The sequence below is a fragment of the Podarcis pityusensis genome (assembly GCF_964106645.2).
Source record: "Podarcis pityusensis genome assembly, chromosome: 6".
NCBI lineage: Eukaryota > Metazoa > Chordata > Lepidosauria > Squamata > Lacertidae > Podarcis > Podarcis pityusensis.
The window spans coordinates 22,024,920-22,049,550 of NC_138030.1; the positions used below are offsets into that span (position 1 = coordinate 22,024,920).

The window sequence follows — 24,631 nt, forward strand, 5'->3', positions numbered from 1 at the left end:
CCTGAATGCAGCGACCGAACATGATGATCAAATCAGAAAAAATGACAAGCTGCCTCTTTCCCTCTCCCGAGCCAGGAGGGGATCACTTAACAGGCAGAGGACTGCCTTCAGATGTCTTCTAAAAGTCTGGCTGTTGTTTTTCTCTTTGACATCTGGTGGGAGGGTGTTCCACAGGGCGGGTGCCACTACCAAGAAGGTCCTCTGCCTGGTTCCCTGTAACTTGGCTTCTCGCAGCGAGGGAACCGCCAGAAGGCCCTCGGCACTGGACCTCAGTGTCTGGGCAGAACGATGGAGGTGGAGACGCTCCTTCAGGTATACTGGACCGAGGCTGTTTAGGGTGCTCGACAGAGACAGAGCCTATGGTCCACAACTCTGTGTCAGACCGAGCCCATGTGTCAGGCTTGCGCCCACAGGAAAGATGCTTGACCTGCTTTGTCTTGGTTCCTCTCCCCCAAATCCTGAAGGCTTCAGAAACGGTGGTGATGGCAGTTACTGCCAAGCTCATCTTTCCTTCGTTCTCTTAACTTGTTCCACAGAGTAGCCACACTGTGGAGTGAAACACAAAGCCAATCGTGCCAGCGGCCTTCATTTCTCATATGGGGCCCTGAGGCACTCTGGGAAATGAAGTTGGCCTGCATAACTGCCTGGACCTCCACTCCGCAGCATGGCAGCTTTGTGGGAAAAGTTAAAGAAAAATAGGGGTGGGGGAGAAACAAACCACCGTCACTGTAGGGTCTCAGACCTGCACCCAGTAGTCCTACCCAAACAGTGGCACAGATTCTGCAACCCTGGTCTTCACTTTCCAGATGCTTTAAAGGAACCATGGTTGGGACTCAGCTATACAGCTGCAAATAAAACGTTTTAAATATATTGTAAAATGCAATATACAAATAAGACACTTAATGGCAACAGTGAGCTGGGGCAAATTCAATGTGTTTTTCAAAATGTGTTTGTTTGTTTTTTAAGCATTTTCACAGCAGTTTTTTTAATATTTGTGTAGATTCTATCTTGGGTGTCCTTCTTTTCATATATGAGTTTTGCGTAACTATTCTGGGAATCCTGGGTATGTTTTAAAGTGGCTAAGTAAATAATTTTTTCTCAAAAGCACTACTGCAATACTTTGACTGTTCCAGTAGCCTTTGAGATGAGGCTTGAGTCTTCCCAACACATCAAAATACCCAACTGCATTTTACGCTTTACAGGCTATTCCTGCAAGCCACTGCGGCAGCAATATTCCTTCTAGATGCAATAGAAGAAATACAGTTCAGTTTGCTGCACTAAGGAGCAATATCCCGGTTGCTTAAAGGATGGGATGATGCAAAGGCCAACAAAAAGGAGGCCGACTGCTCAGCCTTCAAGGAAAGGCTCCTCATTTGCTCAGAACGACGTTCTACCTGACATCATGTCACTGTGAATCCTGCCCTGCTGGTGATAGCTGGGTGTCTTCAAGGAGATGCGAGAAGGACTTCCCAGGATTTATGCTCTGGGCTGACGACAGATAAAAGTTATGAGACGGATTTGTGAAAACTGCTCAGCTATGAAATCACTTTCTTCACCGGAAAGTCTGTTTTCCTTGCGGCTCCTCTTACGGCCTGGCATTAGGTAGGTACACACTGTCTCTCCATTTCATCACAAAAAAGGCAATGGAGGAACTGCAGCATTCAGAGCAAAACCACTTTATCCGTATGGCAGACAGAGCTGCAAATAGACTGGTAGGTCCAAAAAAAAAAAAAAAATGGTGCCAAGGAAATGGGCAGCAGAGGAAAATTAAAGAACCGAGTTTGTGGGGAGAAAAAGCCACACAGCAAGACAAGGCTTTGTTTAAATAAATAAATAAGAAGGGAGAAAACAAACAAGCAAAGCAGATGCTCCTCTACTGACCTATGACCTTTCCCCTCAGGAATATTTCAGTCTTCTGCCCAGAATTTCTGGCTTTTATAATTTATCTAGTTTGTACTTCACCCATTTGACTGGGTTAACATGCAGGCAGTGTTCAACCCAGTTGCCCAGTAATAATAATTAATAATAATAATAATAATAATAATAATAATAATAATAATAATTCCTGGTTCAGAAAACCGGGTTCAGGGAGGCTAACAACAAATTTAAAACACTTAATTGTAATACAACATAGAGCAGCATAAAATACAGTATAAAAGCATGAATAACAATAAAATTCAAAGTTCAAAAATCAATTTGGGGAAAACCCATCCAATAAGCATTAGATAGTCACCAGGGCTAGCTGGCTGAATTAGTCCTACTTGGGCCAGCGAGGAGGCCAGGGGAGAATTAACTGTGGGGTCTCAGAGCGGGTAATCTTCATAAAAGGGGAGGGAAGAGAAGGGAAATAAAAGATCAGGCTGAATTCAAATTAAAGGCCAGGCAGAATAGCTCTGTCTTACAGGCCCGATGGAAGGAGGTTAAATCCTGAAGGGCCCTAGTCTCATGGGACAGTAAGCAGTAAACTGATGCTTGGTTAGGAACTTTAAAAAACAACAACCAACCAACACCATTATTTAATACATAAAGTTTAATTTGAAAGCTTTTCTTCTTTCAGTTCAACTTACTATGGTCCTCCTCACAAGACAAGGTTTATGGAACCAACATGAGCTAGCAATGAGAGTGGTTGCTAGTCTCCATTTGATAATGGCAGCTCCTGTAGACTCAACCACAACTAATAAGTCCACTTCCTGCCTCCAGATGTCCAGCAACCACATGATAAAGCATGGAAGACTAGGTAAAAATCCTCAGCTATTTAATGATTGGGGAACTGTGCTCAAATTTCCACTCCCATGGTTCTCCTAGCACCGGGTCACTCAATTTTGTCATGAAGTAGGAAACAATCCCATAATACATATGTGACAGGTTGACTTCCCTCTTTTTCACACAGAAATGTTTATTGTGTTTGGGGTGCAAAGCAGAATTCCATGCCCCTGTGGAAAATGGCAAACCCAACACCTGCCCATCGTATTTTTGCACTTTCTTTTTTCTTGCACAGAAATGGCATTGGAAGAGTTGGCAGTTGGTTTCTGCAAGTACTGGCCATCTGAAGTAGAGAGCCTTACTACTGCCCTTGTATTTTATCCTTATTAGAGAGTGTACACTTTTCAGCATGTCAACACATTTTGTCTGATTCAAAATCAAAAATAAAATCATTGTTTTGCTAATGCAATATTAGTGTTAGTAGGAGTCAGCCCTAACTGCTCATTATGGTGTCCTAATATCATGCTGCCCCCTTTTTCAGAAGGAAGAGATATACTGGAGAAATTTTACTCACCACTCTGTTCCTTCCTAACTTGCCCATTGCTCCTGTTGTAGAAACTTCAATAGTCATCCTTTTCCCTGTAAAGAGGATGTGTCACCAACTTGCTACTGCTCCAGGGGTGGGAAAAAGTCATTCTCACCAGTTACTTCTGTTGCATGAATTTTGCCTGCCCAGTCCGTTCCCGGTGATCACAGGACAGTTCTATCCAATATCTGGGACTCTTCTGCTACTCCAAGCAGACCAACCAGGACTAAATGGACCAAAGTTCTAACTTAACTACCTTGAGACTGTAGAAGGCTGTAGAAGGGAGAGACTTTTACAGCCCAAAAAAAGCCTTTATACAGCAAAGCTCATTGGGAATTTGGGTGAAACTGTTGAAAGCTGACTACAGGAGAAGTGAATGGAAAGGAATGTCAATCTCACTCCCCGCCAATCGAAGATCACCTCTATAAACTGCCAGTATTTTGCAGGAGGGATTTGACTGCATACCAGAAATTTAGGTTTGTACAGTTCACATGGATCAAAGATCTCTGCCTCTCCAGTTCAACAATTCCACTCAAAACAAAACACAGACTTCTTGTGACACTGAAATGGAGGGGCAGAACAAGGGAACAGCTAACAGGAAGACATATAAACTGCGTACAAGCAAATCAGGATGGATACTCATTATACAACCTTCCCACAAACAAATTGGAACAAAAGCTCAATAAAGTCCGGACATAGTCTAACCTCCATGTAAGCATTGTATAAGCAAATCAGGATGCATGCACAGTCAACAAGTTTACTGGAAGAGCCCAAAATCAGAGTGCTGGAGCTGCATTTTAAGTCACAGCCGGCAGCCTGCAAAACAAATCTGCTCCCTGCAAGCCCTGCAAGGCCTCTTGTCTCAAGCCCCGGCCTCATCTTAGCCCTGCCTCCTCCTACCATAGATTGCAGTAACTTTCTGCAGTAGGGCAGCTACCTGTTCGCCACTGCGTGTGTATGCTGGGGGCGAGGGCAGGAAGAGACACTATAGGGAGCAGAGGAAAATCTCCCCCTCTTACAATCCCCCTTCTGAGCTCCTGAGCAAAATGGACAAGCTTCACCTGTCGCTCCAGTCCAAATATAATACCAAAATGTGAAATGGGCTTTGCAAACTTCTAGTCGATTTCAACTCCTTTTGCTCGACAAAGCAAAATCATAAAAAGCCATATTGAGCTTTGTGGCTCCTTGAAGACTTAACAAAGGTATTATGGCATAAGCCTTTGTGAGCAAAAGTTTCCTACATTGTATGCAAGGAGTGCAAGGGGGGGGGTGGCCAATGAAAGCAGCGAGGTCAAAGAGAAATGCAATGTAAAAAAATTACAGTGAGCCTTCACAAAAATATTCAGCTTAATCAATGTGACCTCACAGTGAGGCAGGTTAGGTTCTGCAAGGGGCTGGACGATGAGCCTTTAGGTCCCTTCCAACTCTATGATTCTAGGCTGAAAGATGGTTGACCAATCACCAAGCTAGCTTCATGGGTGAACAAGAATTTGAACCCAGGACTAGCTTGAATATTATCTGCATTAAGTTGCACTAGTTCTGCCACATTAACTGTGCTGGACTGTGTACACACTCCCATTTAGTGTACTCCCATAGCTGGCCTGGGAAGCAGTGCACAGAGGGAGGGCATCAGCCACAATCCATATCTATCCTGTCGTTCCTTACAAAACGCTGTGTTTTGGTGCATTCTCCCCAAACCAGCTTCGATCTAAATTGTGAAAATGAACTAACCGCCGCTGTTTTAAGCTGCTTATTTGTACAAAACCCTAGTTTGCTGTAACCGTAAAGCATCAACTGAACTGCCCAGTTCCAATCACACTCCAAAATACTTTTGTCTAGACTGATGTCATCCATCTGGAGGAAATGAATTCATCCAGTAATATGTATTTGGAAGGTTAGAGCCTCGTCTTGGATCAGCTGTCCCAGATGGGATGTTTTCATATTTTGGGGCCACCAATTATTCTTCTTAGCAATCAAGAGTGTTCGAATTCAGCTTCTTTGCAGACGTAGCCAAGCACAAGGGCACACCTGCACCAATTGTTTTTCCCCAAATGGTTTGCACCTGTGTGTGCCACAAAGAACTTATGCAGTCTGCACAGTATCCTGCGTTCTGCCTTGATTAATACTCCATGCCCAGATGCTAACCTTTGTGTGATGTCTATTGTGCCTGGTTAGATATTCCACAGTGTCCCTAATCTAGGACATTATTCTCCTCGAGTATGTTTTTTTAACACCTTTCTTTATTTCTGTTCAATTAAGGTGAAATGGGTGCTTTCCTTCCTATTTACCCATCAAATAGGCATCAGTCCTCCCGCACCAATACACACTTCAAGCTGCTTTATTGTGTGCTTCTGGCAGATTTCCCTCTTGAAGTTGAATAGCCTCCATTAATTCCAAATATTTCTCTCTTTTTCTTTCCCTCTCACATTCAGGCAAATACAGGGTCCCTATGAATGTCCTTTTCCTTGTGAATTCATGATTATTTCTGCTCACTTATGGTATCGGAGTTGTTGCACATGATCCCATTTTCAATACTATATTCACCAGGAAACATTTCGGGGCAGACACACTGCTTCGTTTCCAACCAGTGCATGTCCCATAACTTAAATCCTATAACTTTTTAATCCCGCAAATGTTTGTCCTGCACTTCTTGGGTTGTAGTCCAGATGACATTAATACAATAACACTGGGGAAGCATCGCACAACAACTAATGAAGAAGAAAGCTGTGTGGACGGTTGAGAATAAATCCATTCACTAGCACACTATTATTGCAACGGTGTCAGGTTGCAGAATACATCTGCAAACAAACGACCAGTCTGGAGGAACCCAAAAGGTTATTAGTTTATTCTGTTTTTAATCTGTTGGGAGCCGCCAAGAGTGGCTGGGGAAACCCAGCCAGATGGGCGGGGTATACTATTATATTATATTATATTATATTATATTATATTATATTATAATTGCTACTACTACTATAGCACATCAGTATAATGTGCTGTGATATATAATATGCACAGCTGTCTGCATATTAACCATGATTTCCAAAGGAAGAAGAACAAAAAGCACCCAGGAGCAGGAACATAGTTTAAGGTTGCTTCGTATGTTCTCAAGTCGGTCCACTGTTACATCAAGCTTAGTAATGTCTACACGGACTGGCAGCAGCTCTCCAGGGTTTCAGACTGGGGCTGGTCTCAGCCTTACTTGGAGATGCTAGGGCTTTAACCTGGGGCCTGAGCAGGAAGCACACGGGGGAAGGAAATGCGGAGCAAGGGAAGGAAATCAAGGAACGGCAATTGCCAAACCGTTGTGAAAAATTGTAGTGGAGGGGCATCAGTGCACACATACCTCTATTATCAGGCAACCTTGATCCTACAGATTAGTTGAAGCGCAGCTGCGCCAGTAGCAAGAACTGACAATAATAAATTGGTGATAATATGCAGCAGTCCTGTGCATGTAAAACAGATCTTTCTCCTCTCATAGTGTCAACAACGGCTATAGTGCTGCTTTGAACAGGGAAGCATGGCTGTCACGCATGGTGTGAGCGGTCCACCTCCTGATGCCCAAGAAAAGGCCACTTCTCCAGTCAAAAAAGGTAAGACATGAGTGGCGTTTTTTTTTCTGGTTCTGCCTCAGTTTACTCCATCCTCCAGTTCAGGCTCAAGAATGGCAGGATGGAGAATTCCCTCTCCAGAGGATCAAGGGGTTTAGCGGCACAATCTGGGGAATTCAAGATAAGGGCCATTTTGAGAATGGCCACCAAATGCACACTGAACAAGGAGTTGAGGCCAGTACTTGCTCCTGAAGACCATCCCTGTATAGGAGATCGGAAATTTAAAACTTTGTTTGGATTAATAAGACAGGGTTTCCTGTACCCAGCAAAAAAGACCCTCCCCTTCAAAGTCAATAAGTCACAGGATTAATTTCATTAGACACATCTACTCCCAGCACAATGCTATTCTGACAAATTCATAAATTTGCCTGGGTGAAAGCTTCACGGGCGACAGATTACCTTTAAACTCGCATATTCTTGAAATGTATTAAATCCATCTGTCTCAATTAGCATATTTATCAATTAATTACAGCGGGAGTGTTTATTCTGGGAGCAGTGAGGCTTGCCATCTGAATAGCAGGGCAGTCTTTTGTTTTTACGAGACCAGAATGTGCAGTCAGAGAGGGCTTTTTTTTGGGTCGTATTTAAAGTTTCCCCTTTCATCACGTTCCCCAGAAGGCTGAGGAGCTTAATAGAAGGATTAAGACTTGCACCATGCTTTTATAAATACATTGACTTCAGTGTAAATCAAAAAGCAGAGAGGTCACTTGATTATGCCTAAGGATGACCCTTTAAACCTCACACACTAATTCAGGGTCGTAACTTGGTATGCCTTGCACTGCAAACACACAGCATGTGTGGTAGGCAGTGGCTGGCAGGCTGCTAGTCAGGCGGTTTAAGTAGGGTGTCATCTGCAGCTCATACTGAGTCAGGGAGGGGTTGAGTCAGTGCATCCATGACCACACAGTCCTGCTGAAAGCCAAGCAGTGCTCCCAAATCTGATCCATCGTGTCCTTCTCATTCCAGTATCCTGTAGGCTAACAGCACCCACCATCTGCATTGGCATTCGTACCTTTACTAACCCAAACACCCCCCACCCCACCCCAAGCTTCTTACCCATCCACCTTGTCACTTCTGTTGCCCCCTTCATTAGTCCAGCCCATTCATATTACAGTGGTACCTTGGGTTACATATGCTTCAGGTTACATACACTTCAGGTTACAGACTCCGCTAACCCAGAAATAATACCTCAGGTTAAGAACTTTGCTTCAGGATGAGAACAGAAATCGTGCTCCGGCGGCACGGCAGCAGCAGGAGGCCCCATTAGCTAAAGTGGTGCTTCAGGTTAAGAACAGTTTCAGGTTAAGAACGGAGCTCCAGAACGAATTAAGTACTTAACCCGAGGTACCACTGTATTGGTCTTCAACACCAATTACTGTATCTCATTCCTTTCATTCCTCTCTATGTATGCAATCATTACACCACTAGAATTCCACTCTCCACTTTTCCTGTGGTCTGCCCCCAAAGTGCCCTTGGCCTGTGCAACATGAATCTACCACTCCCACCCCACAAGTTCTTTTAGTTTTGCTCATGCCTTTCACACCAGAGGTATGCAAAAAAAAAGCCTTCTCCATCACCCACAGCACACAAAGGTAGATAGATACATAGAGAGAGACAGACAAACAAACACACCCTGTCAATTCCATTCAAGCTATTTTCACAGCAGGTCATAGGCATGTGGAAGGTAGGAGAGCCAATACTGAAGCAGCTCTTGCGCCATCAAATTGTGTGTGTGTGAATGTGTGTATATAATTCCCACAGACACACGTTTCTACAGATGTGCCACGATGAAAAGTTAATCCACACAACTGGAGGTGGCTTCCTTTTCTCCCTCCTCTGCACCTCTAGAATCTAATCTTTGCACCCTTCCTCTTGGCTGCTATTTACCTGGGAGAGAGATGGCAGACATGACTGAGGGATGTGGAACAACGGTTAACTCTATGCAGCCTGTCCATTTGTTTAATTGGTACAGTTCCATCCCAGCTTTTCCTTCAAGGAGCTCAAGGTGGGTCCCACGCCAAGCGTCCCCCCCCCCAACACAAGCCTCTCCTTCGCTCCAACTATTAACCCCTTTGCTGCCGACATGCCTCGGTTTTCTCCCCAGCTCCGGCTGCCTCCGTCCGCTTCCCTTTTGCTCTCCCCCCTCCCACCCCGCGTCGAGTCTTACCCGCGTCCTCCTCGTCGAAGCTGTTCATGCAGGGGAAGTAAATGGCCAGGGCCTCGAAGGACGCGGAGAGGCTGAGACGGCTCTGCGATCGCTCCATGAAAAGCCCCGAGCCCGGGGCGCCGCCGGGGGCTTCGGCCGCAGCCTGCGGCTTGGCCAGCTTCGACGCCCCATTCTTCACTCGGAGCACAGCCCGCGGCGTCTTGGCTACTGTGGGGGGGCCTTAGGGAGGTGAGAAATGGGCTGACCGGGGTGGGGGGTGGTGGGGGATATGAGGCGGGGGGTGGGTGAGGGGGGGGGTGACAGAAGAACGGACTTGAACCCACCCGCGGAGAGATGGGAGGGAGGGAGGGAGAAAGAGAAGGTGATGCTGAGGAGGGAACGCGCAGGGAAGATGCTAGTGGTACCCAGGAAATTGAGCGCCCGGGAGAAAGGATGCTGGCGGTACCCGAGAGAGGAAGGATGCAGGCAGTACCCGAGAGAGGAGGGATGCTGGCGGTACCCGAGAGAGAAATGATGCTGGTGGTACCCAAGAGAGAAAGGATGCTGGTGGTACCCAAAGGGAGGATGGATGCGGTGAGGAAGGATGCTGCCAAGAGAGCTGCTTCTTCCAGCTGCCGCTCTTCTCCCGAGGAGAGATGCTGCAGCTGCTCTTTTGCCCCCAGGGAGGAGAGGAGGGAGGCTGCTGTGATCCCCGATGCAGATGTCAGGATGGAGCCCGATGCCCTTGCGTCGCCGCGAAGTCTGCGGCTCCCGGCGAGAGAACCACCTGCTGCTCCGCCCGCTCTCCCCGGGCGTCCACGGCTCTTCCCGCGGAGGCGCGTCTGGCTCTTCTCGCCGCGTCCCCCACCGCCAGGCTGCGCTCCTCGCGGCTGCCCTTCTCCAGCTCTCAATGGCTCTTCATTCAGCCCGGCGTCGGGGGCGGGGGCTGCGGCCGTGAAGTCATCCCGGGAAAGCCGGCGCGGCCAATCGGAGCCCGAGGGCGGGCAGAGAGGGGCAGTCGCTAGGGCTTGAAAGGGGACCCGCCGCTGGATAAGGGTTGGCGGCGGCCGTTGCCAGGCGGAAAGCAACGGAGCATGCGCCCTCGCGCCTTTTGTGTGGCGGCGGCTGCGGCGGATGGTTTGCAACCCATCGATTTCACGCTGCTGGAGTTCACTGGCTGTAGGATGTTCAGCACCATTCAATCACAGAATCATGGGATTGTAGAGTTGGAAGGGACCAGGAGGGTCATCTAAGTCCAGCTCCCTTCAGTGCAAGGATCTTTTGTCCAACGTGGGGCTCGAACCCACAAACCTCAAATAAAGAGTCTCATGCTCTACTGACTCAGCTACCCTGTTGCAGGTATTAACTTAACTCCAGAGGAATAGCATGGTAGAACGTGGAGTTAAGTCCTTATGGAGAAACTAACAAGGCATCTTAAAGCGACCAGGAACACAAAGACCAAAGATGTTTTTGAAACTGCATAGCACATCTTTATTCAGTGCACTGGAAAGGACAATGCTGTCCCCTCACCACCAGCTACCCATGGCTCATTTTGCATTTTGGGACAGCTTGTTAAGACAGAGGGTAGAAGACACCAAACTGATGCAATCAGATCTAAACTACAGTGGATGCTCGGGTTGCGAACGTGATCCGTGCAGGATGCACGTTCGCAACCAGCAGCGGTGCGTCTGCGCACGCACAGGTTGCGATTCAGCACTTCTGCGCATGCATGACCCCCAAAACCCAGAAGTAACCTGTTCCGGTACTTCCGGATTTCGGCAGGTCCATAACCAGAAAAAATGCAACCTGAAGCATCTGTAACCCTAGGTATGACTGTACTTACAAAAAAAAAATTATTGGTTTTCACAACATTATAAACAAACACATAAGACAAATAAACATAAATCATAGCCTTATTGAAAATTACACTTATTAACATTGTTAAGTGACTTCCTCGCTTCCCCTTGGTTGAATTTCATTGCATATCCTTTTAACGGTTTTCCAAATCACAGTTCTTACAAAATTTAACTTAAACATTAACATCCTTAGATCGTCACATTATGAAATTAAACATATTAATTCATCACTTAAATAAAATCCTAAGCCAATTAAGTATCTGCAAGCTGTTTTCAGTTAATTTAACTTAACATATTTAACTAAGTAATCATTAAATTTAATCCACTCTTCCTGATACTCCTCCTCCTTCTGGTCGCAGACTCTTCCAGTTAGGTCGGCTAGCTCCAAAAAATCCATCATCTTCATCTGCCATTCTTCTATCGTTGGTAATTCTTCGGTTTTCCACTTTTTAGCTAAGAAAATACGAGCAGCAGTTGTGGCATACAAAAATAATTTTACATCTGTACTTACTGTACTTACAAACTTTATGTTTGTATTATTTACATCAGGCACAACCAACAGGTAGATCTACCGGTAGATCAGTGGACATCTGTGGTAGATCACAGGCTCCCCTCAAAGAAGCTCAACAACTTTGCCCTGCACACCTAAAACAGGGATTTCCTTCCTAAAAAAACTCAACAACTTAGACCTGAAGCCCAAATAAGGGGATAGAACGTTGCCAGTTTTTAACTCTGTGAGTAGATCGCAGTCTCTTGGGAGTTGGTCACCCCTGATTTACATTATCATAGAAGAGCTCCTCAGGGTCATCTTGTCCTGCCCCCTCCAATGCAGGAATTGCAACTTGACCATACATGACAGATGGCCATCCAACATCTGCTTTAAAAACTCCAAGGAAGGAGAATATACCCCTCCTGAGGGAGACCATTCCACTGTTGAACAGCTCTTACTTTCAGAAAGTTATTCCTGATGTTTTCTTGAAATCTCCTTTCTTCTTATAACTTGTATATAAATGAAATGTTTCTTGGAGGGTTGAGGATATATGAGGATTGTGATACGGCTTTTTGGTAACTGAAAAATAAAGTATTTTAATACCATGTGTCTGGTGGGATTGCAGTGTGCACAGGTGCCAAATGTCCGGATGGAAAGAATGCCTTCCAACACAATTCTGTGCATTTTAGTCAGAAGTAAGTGACATTGAGTTCAATGGCATTTACACCCAGTTAAATACATATAGGATTGCAGCCTTTGAACTTCGGGCAGAGGTCGCTCTGTTTGTTTATTTTAATTGTTTTTTATACTGCTTTTCCAAAATCAGCAGCAGCCTCTCAAAGCAGTGCCCCAAAAAATCAAGAGATCACATTCTCAACTAAACTCATTAAAAATCCATTTTAAAAAAACAATGATTATATAAAAGCACGTAGAAAAGGAGTGAGCATGTTGGCTTATTTATATACTGCTTTGGGGCTGAAAGGCTCTCAATATGTTGAGCATATGCAACCAAACACCCAGAAAGAGACAATAAAATGTTGTAAATATATGAATATATAATTTAAGTGCCTACACATGAGTGTGCAGTGAAAGTGTGATGGACCTTTAATATATAAGCCATAAGAATATTTATAAGCCATAAGAATATACAACAACAGAAATACTTCACCATAGGAGGACAAGTAGCCTGAGAAAGCTAGAAACTTGAAAATATTTTTTACACACACACACACACACACAGACACACACACATTATATAAACACCAACTAGAAGAATTAATGATGTTACTGAAGGTGCACTGAAATGAAGGTTTTATCCTGTCTTTGTAAATAGCAGGGAGGAAGCCCAATGAGCATCTGGTGGGAGGCCATTCTAAGGTTCTGGGGCCACAACAGATAAGGTCCTGCTTCTTGAAAAGAACAGCTTCACCTCCATGTGCAGGAGAGTCTGAAATGACCTCATTGAATGGATGTTAAATGTTGAGAGGGCTAAATGGGAGGGGATCAGCCCTGAGATAATCAGAATCCAGGTCACTGAGGCCTTTTGGATGTCAAAGCAGCACCTTGAGTTGAGTTTGGAAGGAGTTGGAAACTATTGTAATGTTTCAAAACATCTAATAGGAAAATGCTGGCTTGAGCCCACCATAATCAAACAGCATCACTTGGCGCTAGGACACCCCCACAAAGACACCGTTGTAGCGATCCAGAATGAAAGCTCACCCAAGCAAGGATAGCAGTGGCTAGGTCTCTTGTCTTTCAGTAGCGGACATATCATTTAGTATACACTGCTCAATATTCAGAATTTCTAAGCGGTGTACATGTCATTATTTCTTTTTTTAAAAATAGCACACCAATTTTGCTTGGTGTTTGCAAAGAGAGCTGAGAATCAGCTGAGCAAATAGTGATATTGTGAATATCTGGTACTGTCAGTCTGTTTGTTTCTATACAACTTTTTATCCATGTCTTGCTCCTATGCTTACATCCATGCTATGAAAAGCTGTTCCTGTTGATTTCTGTAGTTTATATCAGCCCATGGTTCAAAGGCACAAAAGCAGGCAGACTGCTCCAACCACCAGTTTCCCTCTCCGCCAAGGCAAGATGGCTCAGAATTCTTCCTGCTTGGAGGGAAGAAGGGCAAAATATATATTTTAAAAAAACTTGCAATCCATGTTTTCTGCAAAGTGGGTGCCTTATATTTCCATTCTTTCTCCCATGCTTCCATCGCTGTATGATTTCCAGACACAGCCATATTAAATGGATCGTTTGTACAACATTTGCCAGAAAGGAGCATTACATATATTTGTTACTCAACACTTGAAAGCCACTACTTCTGCACAGCCTTTAAAAATCAAGACTCGGAATAAACTCAGAACAGATCATCTCGCAGGTGAGATTATCCTATGTTTGTTTCCAAGCATTTAAATTTACCCTATGGGAGGTGAACAGTCTGATGCACAACACATATAGGCACATTTTGCACCATCAAAAGCATTCCAACAGTTAGCTGGGAGAAAGGAGACAAACAGATTTGATTCATCTCCTTGCTCTCATATTTTGTTGTGTCAACTCCTTCCTTTAATGTGGGAACGAAGCAGTAGAGCTGTGGCAGGCTTTCTAGAAAAAGAGAGGCGTCATTTAGTCAACAGCTGCTGAAGCCCTTCTCTAAGAATGCAAGCCTTCTCCTAGCACAGTCCAGTGGACTCTCAGCATCTGAGTGTGAGCAGTCACTGGTCAGGGTTTATGGTGTCACATATAAATAAGCAAGCTTTGTTTCCGAACATTTCCTGAAGGCCGGTTTCCCACTCTTCTCTCTCTCTCTCTCTCTCTCTCTCTCTCTCTCTCTCCCCCCCCCCCCCTTTTTTTTTTTACCCTCCCTCAAAGTTCACCCAGAAAACCTGGCTGCCAATCAAAAGCACCAGCTGTCCTCGGAAGATGAGCATTGCTCACCCAGGAAACTCAAAAGCAGTGTAGGCACAATTGCATCATATGCTTCCATTTGCGTGGAGGGATCTCTGCCTAGCGATTCTGTGTGACTCAAACCTCAGATAGAAAATAAGATGGAGCCTTAGCCTTCAGTTGGTTTTCCCAGCAGCAGGCAGGTTTCCTTGGTGTGTCACAAAGAGAAGAAGCCCCCCAATCCTTTGCCCCAATCATTTCCAGTTGCTATCAAAAGGAGGAATTAGGATTATTCTATTGTCATTTTACCTTTTGGAATGTCTTAAATTTTTGTTATTGATTTTTCTTAGTGATGATTATCTTGTTTTCTGTTTTTTGTAAACTACATTGAGGGGTTTTTTTAATTTTACATTCAAGTGTACCTCGGGTTAAGAACTTAATTCGTTCTGGAGGTCTGTCCTTAACCTGAAACTATTCTTAACCTGAAGCACCACTTTAGCTAATGGGGCCTCCTGCTGCACCGCCGCTGCATGATTTCTGTTCTCATCCTGAGGCAAAGTTCTTAACCTGGGGTAATATTTCTGGGTTAGCGGAGTCTGTAACCTGAAGTGTATGTAACCTGAAGCGTATGTATCCCAAGGTACCACTCTCTCTCTCTCTCTCTCTCTCTCTCTCTGTGTGTGTGTGTGGGTGTGTAAAAGATGTGCTTGGAATTGTAAAATACTCTGAATGCCCCAAGATGTTGACTTGACAGTGAGCCCTATAAAATGGATAGCCTCTGTGTATACCAACTTGAGTTCCTTGGAGAAAGGGCAGGATGCAAATTACCATACATTTAGAGTATCATCAGTATACATCAGAGAGGAGGAACCTTTTTAGCCCAGCAGCCCAGGCAGGCAGAGAGTCCATCCACATAGGTGAACTGTGACATGGTGGGAGGGATAACCCACATGTCAATTTCCTGCTGTCATTATGTCTGACAGGCTGGTTCTCCAAAGATCAGTTTGGCTCAGGGTATTTTGGAGAGGTTCTACTTTGGCTTCGACAAATAAAAAATAAACAAATAGCTCAATTGGTAGAGAATGAGACTCTAAATCCCAGAGTTGTGGGTTTGAGTCCCACCCTGGGTGAAAGATTCCTGCATTGCAGGGGGTTGGACTAGATGATCCTTTGAGGCACCTTCCAACTCTTCAGTTGTATGACTCTATTATTCTGTGAAACCTTAAATCTGTCCCAATTCAATTCTTGATTTGGAATTCATTCAAAACTTTAGCGCACCCTACCTTAAACCATAGGGACAAGGGTGGCGCTGTGGGTTAAACCACAGAGCCTAGGACTTGCAGATCAGAAGGTCAGTGGTTCGAATCCCCGCTGAGTGAGCTCCTGTTGCTCAGTCCCAGCTCCTGCCCACCTAGCAGCTGGAAAGCACGTCAAAGTGCAAGTAGATAAATAGGTACCGCTCTGGCGGGAAGGTAAACGGCGTTTCCGTGCACTGCTCTGGTTCGCCAGAAGCAGCTTAGTCATGCTGGCCACATGACCCGGAAGCTGTACGCCGGCTCCCTCGGCCAATAAAGCGAGATGAGCGCCGCAACCCCAGAGTCGGTCACGACTGGACCTAATGGTCAGGGGTCCCTTTACCTTTACCTTAAACCATAGGTTTGGACAGTGCTTTTTTCTGGGGGGGACGCAGGGGTATGCATACCCCTAAACATTTTGTGAATCTTTGTACTTTTGTCCATTTACTGTATTTATTTTCCCCGATTTAAACTATAAAATGGTGATTTTCTTGAGTCAAAATGAGAGTACCCCTAAACATTTTTTAAGAAAAAAAGCACTGGGTTTGGATAGAAATTGGTTTGTACCATTAAAGAAATAAGTTGTGTTCCGTTGGCTGTTCGGTGGCTTTTGACAAAGCATTCCCCTCAGTCAATGTTCTGTTTGTAAATGGCAGTAATAATGGTCTACCTCATGAGCTTGATAGGAGTGAGAAAACTGAGAATAAGTGAAGTAACATTATTACCCTAAGCCCTGGGAATAAACTGTGCTATAAATCTTGCTGTTGAGAAATAAAGATCTCTATTGCTTCTGAGAACATGGAAGCAGATCTTGAGTCATAGACCTCTTGCTGCTTTCACTGCATCACCTGCCAATATTGTTAGATGGAAGTGGTCCAAATGCCTTAAAGTACAAAGACTTCTCTCTATTACCACAGTGTCCAGGAGCAGATTCAAGCTATCGAGATTCATGCAATCGGCTCTTGAAAGCTTAATGCCTGTTGCTAGTAGGTACATGGGGTTTGAGCTGCCTAAAGTTTCTGGCCGCGTGATTAAATTTGGTGATACCACACCTCCACAGTTCTCTAGATTTTTGAGCAGTTGATAGAGGCGATAAGTCTTTAGCTGGAGATTCAGATGCCTTGCTAATGCAGTTAAATGTGTCTCTCTTTTTAATAACTTCTGCGGACTCCTGAACCTTTGTAGTCTTTCTCCCCAAAACTCCCTCTCTTCAGAGGCCCGGTAGGTGACTTCCTCTGTGATATCTGCTTAGCATTTGAGCTCCCTTCCCACCCACCCCCGGTAAATTCAGCCGTTAACATAAATGAATAAAAATGCACAGAAATAAAGCCTATCTTTGGAATAGACATCCCTGTAATTGCACAACTGGGCACAGATTCTGCTTTTCAAAATTCAGAGTATCTAGGATTTTTGATACTTGCTTTTAAAAAGTAAGTTTCTAACCCTTGTTGTTATGGAAGGAAAATCTGAATGCATGCAGGACGCTACAGTTAAGACCTCGGAACAGACGCCAACACCTTTTCCAGCTTCTTTGGGGTCATCTCTGTGACATTTTAGTCCTGCAATGCACTGCATTTCTGTAGGAATCCAAACCCAGGTTAAAGAAACTGCATTGCCTGCTTTGACTCCAAATCTAGTTAAATTGTTGGCATGTGGGGAGTTTTTCTTCTCCTTCATGTCTCTGCCACGCAGACACTTATGTCTCATATCCCTATCCTCCATATTCAGCTAATGCCACCGCTTTTGCCGTATTCTCTCCAGATTGACAATCTTTGAAGCAAAACAGAGATGGCAGTTCAGCAGCTTCCTGTCAGATGGCACAGCAGGTTCCAACTTTGATTGTTACTCAGTTACTCGTGGCATTCAGTTTCCAGGGGAAAGAAATCCCAATCAGTGCAATCTGATTGGCTGAATTCATTATCTGACAGTCTGGAAATGGAAGTGTAGTTTTGTTAAGAGCGTTAAAAGGGTGACCCTTATTCCCCTCACAGAGCTTCCAGTTTCCAGAGTTCCCTGGAAAGAGGGGTTGACTGTTAAGCCACTCTAGGAATTTATGACGACAAAAAGTAGTTTCAATGTTCTTCTTGTGTACACGCCAGAGTGTTGAGGTGCATGCAGGCCACACAGATCCAATTTTTCACTTTGTGCACATTCATCCATACATGGCTCCTTTCAATTTAAGGGCTCATCCAGACCTGAGCTAGTCCTGTACCTGGAAAACACAGGTCCAAGAGGTTTTCTGCTTGCTTTCTAGGCACGGGTCTGCTTTCCCCTGGAAAACCCACTCTTTAGCAATAAATCGGAGCAAATGTCAATCCAGAGAAAACCCGATTGACGTTTGCTCTGATTCAGCAATAGAGATTGGGTTTACCCAAGAGAAAACGGCAAACCAACGATGAGTCTGGATGAGTCCTCATGCTATCTCAGTGTTTTTCATCCTCACTAGTGGGCAGTGCCTGATGGGATATGTATTTGCACTGTGTGTTGCGGTCCCCTCCCCTCAATTAGTCCTTCCCACACCCTCCCCATCTGCGATCCATTTTGGGAATGTGCACGGGTATTTGTTTACCTGTGCATGATCAATTCTGCTTTTTCTTTTTTAAAAAAAGGAGATAAATGTTTGCCGGTATACCAGATTTGCACGGGTTAAAGATACCCCCCCTCCAAAAAAAGTGTGTGTTGTACCAACCACACCAGCAGCCTGCTAAGGAGCACCTCACCAATGGAGGTGTCATTGGAGATGGCACCCAGTATAATATCACCACACATGGGTTGTTGTTTTTTAAAATCCTGCCCACGCAATATGCTTCAGTATGTAACATGCAGTTTTATGGTGGATCTCCCTCCCTTATTGCATTATCCATGGATCAGGAGATTTTGAATTAAATTGTGGGAAAAGTGCTGGCTGCCATGACTGCATCCGACTTTCTTGGCAAGTATCCATGCAAGTATATGTTGAATTTTATTGATCTGTGGTCATTATTTTAACTCAGTTCAGTTCATGTTGTACAGCCAGGCATCCTACTGAGGATGACCAAGCATTAAAAACGCAAATGCATCCTAAGTGCAGACTTATAGCCACACAAAAGCACACACAAAGACGCATGCCAGAGGCACAGCCCCAGGCTGTTGTTGCTGAAGATATAGGCCACAGACAATTCAAGGAGCTTTGGTGTTCTGCCTAGGCTTCACCTACAACACTTGCCTCTGCCAAAAAAAGCTGCATGTCCAATTGAGGGGCAGGAGATTTCCTTGGGAGTAATGAGGGCTGAGTTTTCCTTCCCCCAGTTTCTGCCGCACCAGGAGAGGAGACAAAGCAATCATTGTTGTGAACCATTCGGAACCATTCTATACATTACACCTGATAGTGGAGTAAAGTGGTAGACTTTTCAACTCTACCATTTCAGATTACAGATGGGGGAATATTTTTGATCAGTCCCCTGTCTAAGAAACTCCAAGCATTTAATAAACACTCAGCAGTGGCCAGAGGATTGGAGAAGATCAGTCTACATCCCAATCCCAAAGAAGGGCAGTGCCAAAGAATGCTCCAACTACCGCACAATTGCACTCATTTCACAAGCTAGCAAGGTTATGCTTAAAATTCTACAAGGCAGGCTTAAGCAGTATGTGGACCGAGAACTCCCAGAAGTGCAAGCTGGATTTCAAAGGGGCAGAGGAAGCAGAGACCAAATTGCAAACATGCACTGTATTATGGAGAAAGCTAGAGAGTTCCAGAAAAACATCTACTTCTGCTTCATTGACTATGCAAAAGCCGTTGATTGTGTCGACCACAGCAAACTATGGCAAGTTTTTAAAGAAATGGGAGTGCCTGATCACCTCATCTGTCTCCTAAGAAATCTCTATGTGGGACAAGAAGCTACAGTTAGAACTGGATATGGAACAACTGATTGGTTCAAAATTGGGAAAGGAGTACGGCAAGGCTGTATATTGTCTCCCTGCTTATTTAACTTATATGCAGAGTTCATCATCCGAAAGGCTGGGCTGGATGAATCCCAAGCCGGAATTAAGATTGCCAGAAGAAATATCAACAACCTCAGATACGCAGATGTCACAACCTTGATGGCAGAAAGTGAGGAGCAATTAAAGAACCTTTTAATGAGGGTGAAAGAGGAGAGCACAAAATATGGTCTGAAGCTCAACATCAAAAAAACCGAAGATCATGGCCACTGGTCCCATTACCTCCTGGCAAATAGAAGGGGAAGAAATGGAGGCAGTGAGAGATTTTATTTCCTTGGGCTCCATGATTACTGCAGATGGTGACAGCAGTCATGAAATTAAAAGACGCCTGCTTCTTGGGAGAAAAGCAATTAGAAACCTAGACAGCATCTTAAAAAGCAGAGACATCACCTTGCCAACAAAGGTCCGTATAGTTAAAGCCATGGTTTTCCGAACAGTGATGTATGGAAGTGAGAGCTGGACCATAAAGAAGGCTGATCGCCAAAGAACTGATGCTTTTGAATTCTGGTGCTGGAGGAGACTCTTGAGAGTCCCATGGACTACAAGATGATCCACCCTATCCATTCTGAAGGAAATCAGCCCTGAGTGCTCACTGAAAGGACAGATCCTGAAGCTGAGGCTCCAATACTTTGGCCACATCATGAGAAGAGAAGACTAACTGGAAAAGACCCTGATATTGGGAAAGATTGAGGGCACAAGGAGAAGGGGACGACAGAGGACGAGATGGCTGGACAGTGTTCTCGAAGCTACGAACATGAGTTTGACTAAGCTGCGGGAGGCAGTGGAAGACAGGAGTGCCTGGTGTGCTCTGGTCCATGGGGTCACAAAGAGTCGGACACGACCAAACGACTAAACTTCAGCAAGGGTTCATGGGTGTAGCCGGGCGAGGCAGGAGGGGCAGCTGCCCCCCGATCAAGTAAAACAGTAGAAATACTTAACTAACTGACCAATCGTGTCGGTTCTGCCCCTCCCCTACTAAAAATCCTGGCTACGCCGATGACTGGGTGCTGCCAGGCTGCTACAATTTTGGGGTAGGATTGAATCACATACTGGCAAATTCTGGGTACATAATTACAGTTGATTGGGATGTCTTGCACAACAGATGGCCTGGAAGTGCAGTACAGTGGTACCTCGAGTTACATACGCTTCAGGTTACAGACGCTTCAGGTTACAGACTCCACTAACCCAGAAATAGTACCTTAGGTTAAGAACTTTGCTGTAGGATGAGAACAGAAATCATGCTCCAGCAGCGTGGTGGCAGCAGGAGGCCCTATTAGCTAAAGTGGTGCCTCAGGTAAAGAATAGTTTCAGGTTAAGAACGTACCTCCGGAATAAATTAAGTACTTAACCCGAGGTACCACTGTATATCTCCCTTCATCAAGGGATTGAATATATGTAGTGCTATCTCTGACAATTACCACATGCTGGAAGCTGTTTACATGCAAGGACTTCAGAATATACAACACAACCGTCCCTGCAGTGTGAAGTGGCAACATCCAGAACTCTCTCACCTTATTCTGCATACAGAGCCGGCCCTATCATTAGGCAGAGGGTTTAGTCTGCCTCATTTGGCAGATGCTGGGAAGCAGCAGTGAGGCACTGGAGGACAGAGCTGTGTGTATTTCACTTGGCTTGCCGTTTACTCCTTCCTGCCCTCAAGTGTGGTGCAGGAGGCTGCGCTATCTCATTTCTAGTGCCCAAATAAACTTCCAACGCCAGTCTGGTTGGCTTCTGTATGTTGGAATGGGGTGCCATCTGTTTCAGGCAGCAAAATGTCATGAGCTGGCTCTAGCCTGCATCAGGAGCAGGGGACCTTTGGCCCTCCAGATGTTGATCATCCCTGTCCATTGACCATGCTTGCCAGGGCTGATGAGAGCTGCAGATCTGGAGGGTCAAAGGTCCCCAACTCTTGGTCTGCATAACATATCAAAAGGCTCCAAGGCAATCCACACTGAACTGCATGAGCTGTTTTTAGGCTCAGATCAGTTTGCAATACAGCTTGCCGTCAAGTCATTTCCATTTTAGCTGTAGAATTGCAATCCCTAGTTATTCACTTATCCTGCTTAGCAAATTAGGCCTTTCTTATTCTGCCAATCACCTACATTTTTTCCTTAGAAATTATTTCATTATACAACAATTCCCTTTGACGCTTGAAGTCCTGTTAATATATTTACCTGGTGAGTTTTTTGTTAGCCAATTTATTACACTTAATCCCGACTGATTTTTTTGTTTGGAGTTTGCTATTTGAGCCTCCTCTTTCATTTTAGTTTTGGGGTTTTTTTACCTTTGGAAATAGATACTGCTTCCATGTGCAAAAGCAGAAGTTGCTTTTGGGGAGGAAAAAATCTGACCCACATAGCTCTCTTTAGCAAATGTGGAACAGACGTTTTGTGCTATATACAGAAGGGATGTGGAGGTGGGAAGCCATAATAGAGAGCTAGCAGGATGCATTTGAATGAGCACTTGCTTGTTGTGCAGACAAACTGCTTCCTTCATCTCTTTCATTCATTCCCACTCATGTCACTGTCAGTGTCACAAATGGAAGCGATGATGGAAAGAGAGAAGTGTCTGAATTTTTGCAAGCAATATCTTTTTGCAAAGCACGACAAGGACATTGAGGTGATCCAGATCTGCGTGTGCCTAGGCTCTCCCACCCTCAGCTGTAGATTCCCCACTCTGTTACCACCAAGCAGCACACAACAACCCATCTCTCACTTCTAAACCACTGAGCCTCTTGTGCTTGCTGATCAGAAGGTTGGCGGTTCAAACCCCTGCGACTGAGTGAGCTCCCGTTGCTCTGTCCCAGCTCCTGCCAACTTAGCAGTTTGAAAGCACACCAGTGCAAGTAGATAAATAGGTACTGCTCCGGCGGGAAGGTAAACAGCATTTCTGTGCGCTCTGGTTTCTATTGTGGTGTTCCATTGCACCAGAAGCAGTTTAGTCATGCTGGCCACATGACCTGGAAAGCTGTCGGTCGGTCTGAAAGCGAGATGAGCACCGCAACCCTAGCGCCTTTGATTGTACTTAACCATCCAGGGGTCCTTTACCTTTTACCTACAGCTGTTGGCACAAGATCTCTCCTCCTGGTTTCAGGTGATTCCCCTCTCCACTGAAGCCCTGTAAGACATATCCCATACTATCTAGGAGCTGCCCCCCCCCAGAGGGTGCAGGGGGTGAGGCTAGAGAAAGATAATTCTGCAATCTGCCTTTCCCTTGTCAACCACTGGGTATACAGCCCAACAGCTGGAGCCAGGATGGAGCAATTAAAACTGAATTCTATCTGTAGATTTCACTCATGCTTCAGAGCAAGCCCAGGTGAGGCAGAAGGCAGTGAGAAGGAGCTCCGATGGGTTAAAGATATAATATCTGTTACCTGGGGCTCAGCAGCAAGTATTTGGGAAATTCTAGTCTAAGCCACAGGCTCTCGTTAATGAGCATTCTATTTTTATCCGTGATCGAAGCATTAAATGGTCAGTCACATGGCTTTAATCAATGAATGTTCCCAGTGCTATTTATAGTCCGGTGCACATTTCTCTGAGGCTGGTTCATTCACTTAAAAAGGTTTCAGCTGACAGAAAAGAAGCATGTCTAGAAAGTATTTTCTGAATAGCTTTGCTGAGTCAAAAACATCTACTTTTAATTCAACGCGAAGAAAGCTGGTATAACTGACCAAAGGCAAGAAGTACGAGGTGGGAATTAATTTTTATTCTCTCCCCCCACCCCCATGGCAGCTGAGATTAAAGCATCAACAATTCACGTGGCACAGAATATATAAAAAGTGTACTATCTAAGTTAGTTGCTGCCTTTCAAGGAAGATCCTGGAGCTGCAAATAGCCAAAATAAATGCCTCTTGACATATCTGTTGCTAGCCTGTCACCTGAAATGTCCCATTGGCTGAGCTACTGTGACGTTGCTGGAAGGTTGTGGGGTTTTTAACTGTTGCAGTGGGGTAGTTAGCCCACAATTGCTAACCAGTGATGGTTATATACCATGAGGAGAACAAAAGGGCAACTTGGCTGTGGAAAAGACACATCAAGTTACACCTAGAGTCAAGGAAAAACTAGATATTGTGACTTGAAGGAGGAAATAAACAGGCTGTTGCCATCTTCAGGAACAGGTGCCTATACGTTGTTAGTAAGGGGGCTCTGCCCCCACTGCTTGCTCTTCTCACTAACCTCCACTTGAATTCGTTCTACTCTGGCTGCCATTTTGTGGGTAGCTGCAGAAATTGCACATGCCACACAAACCCTCTCTTTCTTCAAAAAAATATTATTAATTGCTATTATTTTGAAATTAAAGCTGAGCAGCTGAGTTTCCTCCACAGCCACCCTTCCCAGCAATTGATTTTCATTAAGTTTCAAAGGTTTTTAACAATTTAACTTCAAATTTAATACCAGTTTAAAAGAATGATAGTCATATTCTGAGCATGTCCATTAAAATCAGTAGCATTAGCCTCAGTGTTTTCATTGGGTTTACTCTGCGTATGACTCATTGCCTTATCACAATCCACTGGGTGATAGTTGATGTCAAGTCATGGTAATCTGAATTCACTCTTATTCTTGCTTCGTACTTTGCATTATGTAGGTGTAACACTAATATTTGTTAAGGGTACATCTAAAAGGTAATTTGTGAATGGGATGCACATGCAACGTCACACCAAACTGCTCAGAAAGCTGTATGCCTACTGGGTTAGTAATAGAATTGTAGAGGATGGGACCATGAGGGTAGTCTAATCCAACCCTTTGCAGTTCAGAAATCTTTTGCCCAGGATCAAGCTGTTGAATTTGTGGAAAGATCCTAAAGGGTTGAGCCCTTTAACAAAAACAGCTTTGAGTTCTTGAATGAGTTTGATGTAATCACCAGGCTTTTGAAGTTGGTATTAAATATATAGCAGTAAATAGAACCTGCAGGGTAATTTAAACCCAGTTTTCTGCATGGAACACTGACTTCCCTAGAAATATTTTAGCATTTGCGGCCAGCAGTGCTGTGGTTCTAAGTTCCTCGTCACTTGTCTTCATATTTTCCTCTGAGGTGTGAGGTTAGCTTTGATACTATTACCATGTTATTAGGGTGT

General features: G+C 44.7%; 1 protein-coding gene across 2 annotated transcripts in view; it reads right to left on the reverse strand.

Annotated features, from left to right (window-relative positions):
- Positions 1-9,281, reverse strand: part of RIMS4 (regulating synaptic membrane exocytosis 4) — a gene marked incomplete at its 3' end in the record, with an annotated part of 93,358 nt that extends 84,077 nt beyond the window's left edge. Inside the window, exon 1 of one of the 2 annotated variants that reach the window (XM_081011576.1) lies at positions 9,065-9,281. In XM_081011576.1, coding sequence (XP_080867702.1) covers positions 9,065-9,161 — 97 coding nt within the window. In that variant the 5' untranslated portion in view covers positions 9,162-9,281. The remainder of the gene's footprint in view (positions 1-9,064) is intronic. The other variant, XM_081011577.1, reaches the window with a different exon arrangement.
- Between the last annotated feature and the right edge of the window lie 15,350 nt (positions 9,282-24,631).